The 13256-nt window shown below is 35.7% G+C and overlaps 1 protein-coding gene across 1 annotated transcript in view; it reads left to right on the plus strand.

The window, feature by feature from the left end:
• Window positions 1–259: 259 nt before the first annotated feature.
• Window positions 260–13256, plus strand: part of LOC107681578 (protein FAM171A1-like) — a 24810-nt gene continuing 11813 nt past the window's right edge. The window contains exons 1-3 of the mRNA XM_016477890.1: window positions 260–611; window positions 11281–11508; window positions 12426–12518. Coding sequence (XP_016333376.1) covers window positions 500–611; window positions 11281–11508; window positions 12426–12518 — 433 coding nt within the window. The 5' untranslated portion in view covers window positions 260–499. The remainder of the gene's footprint in view (window positions 612–11280; window positions 11509–12425; window positions 12519–13256) is intronic.

Below are 13256 nucleotides of genomic sequence, written 5' to 3' on the forward strand. Positions count from 1 at the left end.
AAATTATTCTTTTGAAAATATTAGTTTTTGACATTTTTGATTTAAAAATGCATTGTGGTTAATTAATATATCCTTACACCCAGTTTCCGTTAATGAAAAGTTGGAAAACAAGCAGCTTGGAATGGGAGGCCTTCGAGTCAAAAAGTTTAACAGCTGTTGTAATTAACAGTACTGGACAGTAGATGGAGGTCTAATCCTTCTTTCTGTAGGACAGACCAGCGCCATCTGTTACTGGCATTGAAATGGTTAAACTGGTGGAGTTGACTCGCTCTCTGTCGTTGTTTCGTGTCGAGTTGTGGAGAAAAACAGCGGCAACACGGGGATGCTGAGCGGAGGGGTTTTCTAATCGCCCGTTGTGGTGTTCAATGACATGAGCAGATTTGCTAAAACACCAAATTATGGCAGGGAACCTCAGCTGCTACGAGTTTCTAGATACTCCTGCCGCCGCATAGAAAAGCCGCATTGTTAAGCAAAATCTTTGCAACCGTGAGCAGCAATAATGCGAGGGGCGGACAGTAGCAGCAGGTCTGCCGTGATTGTGTTCTGCCTGCTGGGATGCGATTTATGGACGGCGGCCGCTAAAACACTGCAGGAGAACAGCGATGCCAAAGGTACGAGACGCCGTTAGCACTCACTAATACATCACTTCTGTGTAGCTTTAAAAAGATCTTGATAAAGATTTGGAAGCTTTGCTTCGACTTCCTGGATGGCATTCCCTGTGCTAACTGTTAGCAACCTTAGCATGTAATAACGCAAAGTGTGTAACGGCCATAAAGCGAATAACTTATAATTTAAATAGTTTTCCATGTATTATTGTTTTAACAACGCAAACTTTGTTAAATGTTCGTAGTTCCATTGATCTGGTGTTTTGTAACTCTCAAGCCATCTGTTTGAAATCGGGTCTCATTTTTGTGATGCCTGTCGTTGCAACAAGCATCATTGCAGCTTCCCAAAGCACATGAACTGAGTGGCGCCTGTGTCATTTTCTATATTGAGACCAGGGAGCGTTACACTTTTTGTATGTTACTCGCTGTTTTTGAGGTTCATTTGTTTCCAACTTTGATATAATATTCCCATATTTATCTGATACAACTTATAGTAGTTGAGAAATATACAACGTTTCCATAAACTGTATAAATTAATGTCAAATACAAAAACAATGATGTTGTCACAATCGATCCCACTATTGTCATTTGTGTTTTTATTAATTTGTGAATTAATTCAATAAAAAAAAGTAGAATATATATTAGAATTTTTATTCTAATAATATATGTGCATGTATTAAAGTGCTACTTTCCCTGTCTGGTCAGTTATGAAAGTTATTCTTTTTTTACATGTATATTAATAAATCAAATAGAACAGGAGAACTTGCTGCTTTAGATGATACAGTTTCTGTAATTTAGCATCCATTTAACATTCATTATTAGACATTAAAATATACTTTCTTACCTCAAGATTGTTTTTTTTCTTTATATTTTTATAGAGAGACTTAGAAACTGAGAAGCTTGAAGACTTTGTATGATAGTGATTTCAGCCATCATCTTGTTCATTTCTAAGATCTTTCTGAAATCTTAATGGACCTTGTTTATTTATGCCGTGATGGTTTTATTATGAGATTATTTCAGGCTTCTGTCTATTTCTGACTGCTTTAGTCTAAATGATCTCGCTAATGTATAATGTAATGCAATATTAAGTGTCTGTGCATTAAGATGTCAATGTGCCGGCAAGGAAAGAAATTGAAAAGCCGTTTTCATATCACTAATTCACATTTGACATTTATGTAATCCAGATATCATACTGAATACTTATAGGTGAAGCACGGATGTCAGGTTGCTAAAACTTGCTTAAATGATACGGCTGGCAAAGCTCACCTCTTGACAGACAGCAGATTGATTTAGCAGCTCATAGACTGCCGGTTTGTTTAAATCCTTCATGTTTGAGGAGCTTATAATATGAGGAATCCCCCTAAACCCCCTCCTCTCCCCTGATGGAGTGTCCTCCTCCCCCTCCATCTCCTGCTGATGATGAGCAGCAGCAGCACAGATGGGTCTGCTGCTCTCTCTTCTTTAGGACAGTAGACTGGCACAGTGTATGCTTTGAGTATGCAAATTAGGGCTTTCCTGCCTTTTGGCCAGGCTGTGCCACTTCCTCAACACTGGGATCTGAAAAGGGAATACTGTGTGTGAGGCCTTGACACAGTAGAGACAGGCCTGGAGTGAGTTTTGCCATGCAGATTTTTTTATCTTCACTTCATAATGGTAATGTAGTTTATGCAAAGCTGTTTTTTTACTGACCTCCATATTGCCCATATGCCAAATATTGCTTATGCCAACAGTCCGATATTTACTGTAAGCAGTTGCTTGTTGTCGCACACACACCCAAGAACAGAGACTAAATGGACTCCTTAATAGTTTCCTGCTATAATGCACAGGGGCTTAGAACAATGGGTCTTAGGAAACCAGCTATGTTTTAGAGCTTGAGAGACTCATAAAGGCTGATAAAGAGAATAAGTCTGGTGTTTCCCACTTGTTAATTATCAGTAATGGGCTTTTCTGTGGTATAGTCTCTGGATTTTCGATATTTTTGTCTGTTTGTTTGCCCGCTAGCTAGGGCTGCACGATTAATCGCATGCGATATTTAACGCGCATCTTGTCAGAAAGCCGGTTCTGTAATCAGCGGTAAATCTCCATCACCTGCGTGCTTTCACATTGAGCAGCATTAACTACACAGAGCCGTTGTTCACTGATTACCGCTGATTACAGAACCGGCTTTACTGATAAGATGCGTGTTAAATATCGCATGCGATTAATCGTGCAGCCCTACCGCTAGCATTTCAAAGCATTTTAAAGCATTTTAAGCACACCGGAGACCCCTGTTGTGCTTAATTTTTTATGTGGTCATGTTTTCAGAGAACACTCAGGCATTTTCTCTTCTCTGATTACCCAAACCAGACTATCTCCCATGGGCAAGCCGCCGGCACTTTCTCTCTCTTTCTCTTCATTCACATGCATTATCTTACAAACAGAGATAGTGGACTCTTATATCACTCTAAATGTGCCTTGTTAATCTGTATCTTAAAAAGTCTTATAGAGTTTTACTTTTGAAATCTGTCATAAATACAGCAATTAAAAATACTGAAAGAGTGGCTTGGTTTAGAAGTGGTTGTGTTAATAGCCCTAGGCCTGTTTTCTGAGCCATTATGTGTCTTTATTTTAGAAAATGGTGATATTTTACCGATGTATATACTATATAGGGTTATGTTTGATTGTTAACACCCCTCAAAAGCTCTTGATGAGCAAACTTTCTTGTCCAGTGTTGACGTATTTTCTATTGAAACATGAAGTTTGGGTTTATAAAAGTTTTTAATAACATTGTTTTAGTTGTGAAGGTGTAGAAGCCCAAGAAACAAAATCTTCTGAAGGAAATACTTTTAGATCTGATTAGAATTTTATGGGCTGAATCTTCTGTTTTTGTGCCTGTGAAACATGATAATCCTCCACACAACAGCAGTCTTTTAACTTTAAGCAGTCTGGATGTACTGAATGAGAGTGGTCGCTCTCTCATTCACACACACACACACACATGGCCTGTGTGTCTCCTTTTATAGAGAGAGAGAGAGAGAGAGAGAGAGAGACAGCCAGTCTGCTGCACATCTGGATAAGTCATTTTCCCACAAAATGGAAAGACAAGCTTGTTTTATGTTTTAGAATGTGTAAAACTAAAAAAGAAATGTATTAGAAAGTTTTGCTCTTAGACGTGTAAAATAATCATTAAGAAGCATTTAAGAACAGTTACATTAATGTTTAAATCACATTCTTTGGAACTGTTCTTTGCCAGTTTAAGTTGTTCTTTAGTAGAGCCCCACCGATATGGGTTTTTTGGGGCCGATACCGATATTAGGGAGTAAAAAAAAGGCTAAGTAATTACACCATTTCAAGCATTTTTTCTGCATTATATGTTCTGTAAAAAAAATGTTCATATCGGCGGCATATTCGCCGATACCGATATATCGGCGACAGGCTCATATCGGCCGATAATATCGGCAAAACGATATATCGGTCGGGCTCTATTCTTTAGTGGTATGATCCCTGTAATTGGAAACAAATTTCCCAGTGTTCATAAGATCTAGATAAAGCTGTCTTTCTTGTGACAGAGTTAATTGCTAGTTACTCTTGTTAATGTAAAAAGAGGCTGAAAATTAGTTTTATTGCATTATTTTGATTGCATCAGATCTCATTAGATTGCATTGGATGCATAGATCTATCCTACAAGTATTGAGCCACAATGTTGACCAGTTTTACTTACTAGTACTAAAGAACTTGCTGATGGTCTTCTAGAACTAAAATGTTTGTAAAATAAGACACTCTTTGTGGATTGTGGTAAGGGTTTGGTTATTTGACTTTCTTTCAAAAGCTTGTAATGAGCAAGAGTGTGAAGTCCCAGTGAAACCACATTTTAATATCATTGGTGATGACTGCTGACCTCAATATTATCATCAGCATTACTGTTGTTGACTCTTTCTAGCACTGTGATTTTGAAGAGGCAGTAGGTACCTGTTAGCCTGGCCAAATTGTGGCCTATAAAGGTACCAAATGACAGTTTGGTTGAATCTGGTGCGAAAGGTTTCCATAAGATGACTCTTTATAAACATGCATTATAATTATGCTTTTGCACTCAACTCCCAGCATTTAGTTTTTGAATGAGAGCTTTCCACAACTTTTTGTAGATAGTGTTTCATCATTTGAGAATATATTGACAAATATATTGAATATATATTTTCATTTTAAACTGGTTTGCTTCTTGTTTTGTTTGAACTTGTTTATTTTAACAATTTATCAATAAATACACCCGTATTCTTCAACATCATAGGTTTTTGCGCTATGCCCTGCAAAGTTAATATTTATATTAGGGATGTGCATGTATTTGTACCAGAAATTTTCTGTACAGGTCTTTCGGTCCGGCACTTATGTGTACCAAATAAAAGCATTGTTGTTTTTATATAATCATTAATCATTATTAGGTTTTAATAATCCAGAACACCTGAGAAGAGATGATGCCAACCCCTCAGAGGACCTCAGATGATGCCAACCTAGAATACATAATCTCACATCTCTCAGTTTTGAGAAATAATATGCAAGAAACTGAAAGAGGGTTTGAAATATCCATCTCGACTGTATGTCTCCCTTTCTCTGTGTCTGTCCCACACAAACCAACTCTTCCATGCTTTTACCCTGTATAACCTTGACAGTTAATACTGTTTTTTCAGATTAATCAATAATATGGTTTCCTGGGGCGTTCTTAAGGTTTAGAATCCAGTGTATTGACCGATTACTCTCTTCATTACTGCTCACATGACTCTGCTCATGGGGTTAAATGATGCCTAGTGTGGGTTTGGTATTAAATGTCTTTGTGATGTCTAGTCATGGTTCATGGCTCTACACTAACATTTTAGGTTGAGTAAATATGAGACTAGTTATTTTTTTTATTTAGATTGTAATATAAATGTTTAAAAACGCAATAAAATATAATAAAATATATTAAGCTAAACTTCCTTATTTAGACTATTAGAGTAGAAATAATGTCTACATTCCCTCTCTTTGCCTCTGCCTCTCTCTGTCCTCCACTGCAATGCAGCATGGTGTCTGTGCGCATACACTCTTACATAAACACATCCATACTCGTAGGCAGAAAAGTGCAGGGCAGCCGTATCATCCCTTGTTATTCACGGCTGTAGTTATATTCATACTTATCCTGCACACTTTTGCTTTATGATCTGTTGTTTGTATCTTATGTTCCTATATAAAAATATAACAGTAATAAAGCCTTTTGGATTATACCTATAAGCTTATGCTTTAAGTCTGCAGACAATGGGGAATTGTACCACTGGGTTCATATCATATGACTTTTGCCAGGGAGATCTTTTTGAGAGAGAGAATGAATACAAGTTGAATCTAAATGTCAAACTGCAATTGGAATTATTGCATAAAGCTTGCTTGTTTAGAAGCAAGTGTTTAAAGGATCATACATTTCATCTGAATTCATGTAGTAGCTTTGTGTGAGGAGAAAACTGACTGCATTAAGTTAGTCAATCACTCTGAGCGCATTTGTGAACTGATTAATTGAAAAAAAAAAAACCTTTTATGCTGCCGTTGTGACCTTTTTGAAGCTTGAAAGCTTCATTCCCCATGATTTTGTAAATGCATTGGGAAAAATGACAAGAACATTATTCAAAAATTCTCTTTTTGTGTTCCATGAAAGAAAATCAAACCGGTTTGGAGTAAATGATGACAGGATTTAGTTTTTTTAATGAACTATTCCTTTACTGATAGAAAACACTGCATCAAAATAATGATGATATTTTTCAGAAAATACTTTATGGACTATCAAAAAACATGCAGTGCTCACACACGCTCAGTCACGAAGTCTGAGACTCTGATGCAGCTTTTGTGAATTGTCAGGCTAAAGGTTGACCAGACAGCACTCCCATGTATTGTATGTTGCTTGAACATTTATAGTACATCTCATTTATGACACATTTTCAGATTGTGACCTGCCAACCAGCTGCTGTCAGTATGAACGGTGCATAAGAGCCGACTGCACATGCCTTGAATTGAAGCAGTGATGTCAGATTCAGAGAGGGAGTCAGCAGTTCGCAGCATGTGTGTATCATTTCCAGTGGAGGAGGGAGAGGGGAATTCCCAGAGAGAAAGGAGCCGTGCTTCGAACAGTCCTGCAGTGAAACAATGAATAACCCTTTGGAAAAGAGTGACAAATATTGATTCTGATAGGTTAAAAGTTAACTGGAGGTTTCCTGAGACCAAAATCCTTTTCACATGCACACAAGCTGTCTTTGTTTTATTCGCTGAAATGATCTTCGCTGAATTAATATCTTATGCAGAATTCTGAATCACACTTACTGAATCAAGCTTCATGTAATAATGCTTTGGTTTGCTTGTTTAAGTTAAAACAGCTGGTCTTTTATTTGAACATTATTGTGATCCTTCAGTCCTGAAAGTCCCTTTCTGAGACTTTTTTTTTTTTTTTCATTTCTCCAGAATGTATTTAATCTTTAACTTCACCAGATTTTAACTAGATTTTACATCCCAGTAAATGGTCAATTGTATTTAGTAAAGTTTATAATTATATAATAGTATTATTAATAAAATATTCTATGTATTAATAATACATATGTATATATAATGCATAATCTATTTATATCGTTCATATGTTTTTACTGTATTTACAAATTGAAATAATAATATCTGAGGCTACTACTAAATATTTAGAATTTATATTCATATTTATAACTGGAAGAAAATTGTAAAATTATATATAATGCATAAGCCAAATTTGTTGTATAATTAGCTTTATATAAAAACTAGTGATGTCAAACGATTAATCACGATTAATCGCATCCAAAATAAAAGTTTTTGTTTACATAATATATGTGTGTGTACTGTGCATATTTATTATGTATATATAAATACACACATATACAGTATATATTTATGAAAATATTTACCTGTATTTACATATATATATATATATATTCATATCATTTATATTATATATAAATATATTTAGTATATAAACATGACACATTTCTCTTAAATATATATGTGCATGTGTGTGTATTCATATATATTAATAATAAATATACACAGTACACACACATATATTACGTAAACAAAAACGTTTATTTTGGATGCGATTAATCGCGATTAATCGTTTGGCAGCACTAATAAAAACATAAGTTATAATATGTCCTCCTCATTCAAATAAAAAAACGCATGTGTGTGCTTGTTTGGTGAAAGAATGTTATAAAAGGAGCATTAGAAGTGAAAGGCTCAGGAACAGGAAAAAAGAGTGTCTGTTATGGAGCTTACTGTGGGTGAAACGATGGAGAGAGAGAGAAAAGTGTGCAGGATGAGTGAAGACGTTGGACGGCTTTATTGTCTCTGCGGCTCAGCAATTCCCAGTAGAGCTCGAGGCAAAGGAAAATTCTTACTATTCATGGTGGTGCTATTTTTCAAGTCAAATATTTACCTAGTGTTGGATGACTGCGTTCCCTTCAGATTGCCGGATAACATTTCAAAAGCCGCTCACAGTAAACACGGCAAAGAGTGCTGCGAAGACACTGCCTGCACCTGTGCTTTGAAAAAAAGACCACAGGTGGCTGCTTATTGTACGTGCTTTTTTATTTATCAAATTTATTATTAATATTATTTATTGAAATAATTTAAGTGCACTAAGTATTTTTCCTCCATACAAGTTAAATTTCACACCTAAAGGAATCAATAGTAATTTTCACAAACGTGATAAACGCACACAAAATGAAAACTTTGCCATATTCTATTGAGATCACATGACCGGCTGAATACTACACACATTTATTGTGTTAGATAGTATCAGAAACTTTTGTTTGCAGAATAAATGAATTATGCTTGACCGAATATAATGTAGTGACCATGCAAACATGAAATAAAGAAAAATGCACATTTAAGTACCTGTTGACTAAACCTAAAGCAACTGCCTTCTGTCCAGTCAGTCACTGACTAAACATACCATGTTTTGTGTTTGAAGGCTTCTCCTAAGGTTTCAGAAAGGCTTACAAGGATATCCAATGATTTAACAAATTCAACTGAGCTCTAAAGGTAACCAAGCAAATATTTTGGCAGAATTCTGCTTATTCCTTTATTAGAAATTGAATCAGAAATTTAAAACAATGCACATTTGTGAACAAATTAACTGCTATTCAACTGCTTTTCAGATGATTTTTATTCTTTGCACCAACTTGGATCAGTGTTATGTATAAAGCATGACTATTTAATTGGAGCAAGGCTCTTGTGTTATGCGTAAATTATGCAAAGTGTTCTGTATGACTGACGTCCTGATTGGTCCATGGTTTTATGTCCTTCCAAATCTGTTCGTGCTGCAGGGATTGTCTGTGCTCTGTTAATCTCTCTCCACTGAGTGCGATCAGTACACTCCCTCACTGTGACACACATGTCCTCTGAGTGAACTGCTGCTGCTGTGCTTTCATTGGGCTGGAAGGGCAAAAATTACAGCCTGTGAGAGTGAGAGCAGTATATTTGTCAGAAAAACGATACAAAGCTGACTGACTTTTCATTTTATGCGCTACATTCAAATGATTGGGGTCAGCAAGATATTTTTGAAAGAAGTCTCTTATGTTCACTGAGACAACACCAATTTGGTCTAAAATGCAGTAAAAACAGTAATATTGTGAAATAATATTATAATTTAATATATGCTTTTAAGATATTTTGTAATGTAATTTATTCCTGTGATGGCAAAGCTGAATTTTCAGAAGCCATTACTCCAGTTTTCAGAGTCACATCATCCTTTTCTCAATTAACATTTCTTCTTATCAGTGTAAAAAAAACAAAAAAAAAAACTTTGATTGTGCTGCTTTTTTTTTTTTTTTATTTTTAGTACAAAAGTATATAAAGACCACAGTCCATTATATATGTTTTGATGTTTTAATTACAGTATTTTACATCAAATATTTTTATTAATGACCGCTAAACTGTGTATTTGACTGACCTGTGTTTCTAGTTTAATAATCAACCTTATCACTCCAAGTTCTTTTTCATCTTACATAAGACAGAGTTACTCAGATCAGTATTTCACATCTCTTTGTTTACTTGTTTGGTAAGTAGCCATGTAATAAGTGGGATAACATGCAGTCAGCTGGTCGTTATCACAAAATACACTCCTTCAGGGTGAGTCGAGACGTGATCGCCTTGTCAGGTGGTGTTGGGATAATGAACGGCTGAATATACCTGATTCTTTATTTAGCATGCATTAATCCGAGCTCTGACGGTTCTCAGGGTTTGCATACAGTTTGTGCTCTTTAGGTGGGGTCAGTGCCTGTACACACAGCTGCCAGCCTTTCACTGATTAATCACTGGGGAGGGAAGTGACGTGATGTGAACAGCATTTAAACTTGTGTGTGTGTGTGCATGTGCGTCAGTGTTTTGGACTGTTTTCCTTTGGCTTTCTGGTGCCTTTCAAACGTACACGTGTAGGTAATGCTGTGTTTTTATACTAACTCTAGTAAGTGCTACGATCTGTTTGCCAATTGTGTGGATTGAATTAAAATGCATTAATAAACAGCTCCTGAAGGTCTTTAGAAATCTTTTTGACACTGAAATTTGTACATTTATGTAAATATGTGTTATATAAATGTCCTCACTTGGCAATTCAAGTGTGGTAATGTCTGCAATTTGTTTTCGGTCTGTCTGGTGTTCGTTTTGCTTATACATTCAGTTTTTCCTCATTGTTTGAGTGTTTATTGGTAAAGTGATTATTGTAGGAAATTAACATTTATATGCTTGTTAAACTGAATAAATCATTTTGTCAAGTTTTTCCCTTTATAAAAGTCAGACTTTGCATTTCTTTTACAAAGCAAAAGCAAACAAACAGGTTTTTGTGTGAAACAGGCAGAGTAATAGCATTTAGAATCAGACTTAAATGATACAAACATGTTAAAGATTGGTTCATGTGGAGCAGGTCAGTGGAATGCATCGCTACATGAAAAGGAAGCATGTTTCTGCAGTGTCTTCCTAAAGAAGCCAAAGGTTCCTAGAGGAAGGAAAAGCAGCCCATTGTTTTCAGCAGTTGTTTCCATTGGCCGTGTTGATTGGTTCTTTTCCTTAAGTGCTCTTTGAGGATTTTTATGTAAACAGTCAAGGAAACCTGAAGAAAATTTTTCAACGTCAACATTTGGGTGCACTTTATATAATTAAAGAGGGTCACATGTAATGCAATTACTCATTTTTATTGGCTGTTCTTGATGGTCGTTTCTGCCTGGCTCATATGTGCACTAATTGCTTCTTGTCTTACATACAGCATATCCTCAATTAATTGTAAGCCGAAACAAAAGGTTTTTAATTCATTTAAATAATTCAGTGCTTCACAATTTCCTCTTTTTGTGTATTTGCAGAACGTGACATTTTTCATAGATACATTTATTTATGGCTCAATTAAAATAGTCGCTGATCTTAAATGACTACAGAATGGCTCAGCTATAGAAATTAAATGATTTTTGTATGCCAATAAATGGCTTATGTTAATACATAAATTATTTTTCAATAATTATTTAAGTTATGTTTCAATATTTATGCAGTTCAAGATAAAAAATAAAATAAAAAAAAGACAAAATAACCTTATAAAAATCATACATAGAGTGTAGAGTATGTCATTTGGGACACAACTAATGTGACTCTGTCATACTGACGTTTTTCTTTGTTTCTACAGAAGTGGCGCTGAAGGTTCACCTGAGTGATGCTAGCACTCATCAGCCTCTCGCTGGGGTCACCGTGGAGATCTTCACTAACCACACCCCTGTTGCCTCGGATATCTCTGGTGCCGATGGCAACGCCTTTATCAGGTTCCCCTATCGCCTTGGCGACCTTCTTGTAGTGACGGCAACCAAGCGTGGCTACGTACCCAACTCTATTCCATGGCGACCAAGCAGGCTTCCTGGTAATGACCTCATATTGGATCGTTAATTCTACATGCTCATTAGCTCTGTTTTACATTTAGATGACCTTTCCTGTCATCTAACACTCACGTAAAGTTGATTTTAAAAACTGAATTTAAAGGGGTCATATGATGCGATTTCAATTTTCCCTTTCTCTTTGGAGTGTTGTTACATGTCTTTAGCAAATCTCAAAATCAATATCCATTTTTCATGCTGTACATTATAATGTTGCAATGCCTGAATTCACTAGTAGCATTTAAAACAATTGTTTTTAGTTTTTTTTTTATTACAACTATAAGTAAACTAGTGTTTTTTTTTAATTACATAAAAAAATATAAATAGTAAAAACATGGATGTTTGTAAATTTTATGTGGCATCTCACTTTTTTCTGTTCAACTAAACAGATTCTGTAAATGCTGAAAAGTCAGCTTTTTTTTTTGCTTTTTTTCAGCGTGTCTTAAAGCCTTATTTCTTTGCTTTGATGATTGTATTAATGGGATGGATTACTTCTACTGTAACTCTTGGAGAATGACACATCCTTTGGGTCATTCTGAGGATAGAGGATCTGGGATAGGAAATGAAAACTAGAGTGGAGCAGGAATGCTGAAAGCTGTTAGAAATAAATAGAATGTTCCATTACATCTAATGAGATTAACCTACTAACTAGCTGCAGACGAAAGAAAATGCGCCTAAATACCTAAACACAGCACAATCGCGCAGATGTTTCAGGGTACTGAGATTGTTTAGTAATACTTTGTGGAGTGGACAGAAGATCATACTCTTTATCCCTGTGCAGATTAATAGCAATAATAAATGAAGCATTTTCAGTGGAGATGTATTGAGATGTTGTGGATTCTGAGCGTGCAGGCCTGGTTGTGATTCATCTTCCTAATTATCAGTTTGTTTGTGTGTTTTCAAGTCTTTTCATCTCTCAGTCTGGATCTGCTTCCTGAGAGGGCTGCTACGCTGATGGTGTATGATGACGTGGTGCAGATCGTCTCTGGATATCAAGGTAACAGTCACACGTGTGTGTGTGTGTGTTTGAACAGGTTATTATGCTGCCTTTTGTTCTGTAAGTCTTGACATTGTGAACCTAACTCAGTTACGTTTTTTTAATCATTGTTACGGGTTGTGCACTTTTAATGTTGCTCCCTCAAAATGCAAAAAGACAGACTCAAAAATATCTGTTTAATATTTATTTATTTGTTTTGTTTTGTTTTTCATTTTATTTGTGTTTATGCCCGGCAAAAAAAGAGAAACATGGGTTAAAAGTATTCTTAATTTTATGTGCTCTGTAATGAATCTTTAATGGGGATGTACTTCTATTGTTCACACATGACAACACACATACACACAGTGCTTCACTAGGGAATGAAAAGAGTGTGTTAATGAACTACCTGTAATGGAGGAGAGAGTGAGGGTGTGTCTGGAGTCAACGGCCCGACAAATCCCTAGTGTCCTGTGTGTGTGTGTGTGTGTGTGTGTGTGTGTGTGTGTGTATTTGTACAGGTCAGCATGTTTTTAATCATAACATTTTAAACATTCCATTTAACATCATGTTCATATATTGTCACTTATTATGCTATGTAAACACTACAAAAATAATTTTTAATCTGTATTTTGGGGAACACTTTTTAGATAACTAAACCAAGTTTTTAACTAAACCAAGTGTGATTTATTTATTTATATATATACAGTGGGTACGGAAAGTATTCAGACCCCCTTCAATTTTTCACTCTTTGTTATATTG

The sequence above is a fragment of the Sinocyclocheilus anshuiensis genome, unplaced genomic scaffold (genome assembly GCF_001515605.1).
Source record: "Sinocyclocheilus anshuiensis isolate Anshui unplaced genomic scaffold, SAMN03320099.WGS_v1.1 scaffold2178, whole genome shotgun sequence".
In the NCBI taxonomy this organism is placed as follows: Eukaryota; Metazoa; Chordata; class Actinopteri; order Cypriniformes; family Cyprinidae; genus Sinocyclocheilus; species Sinocyclocheilus anshuiensis.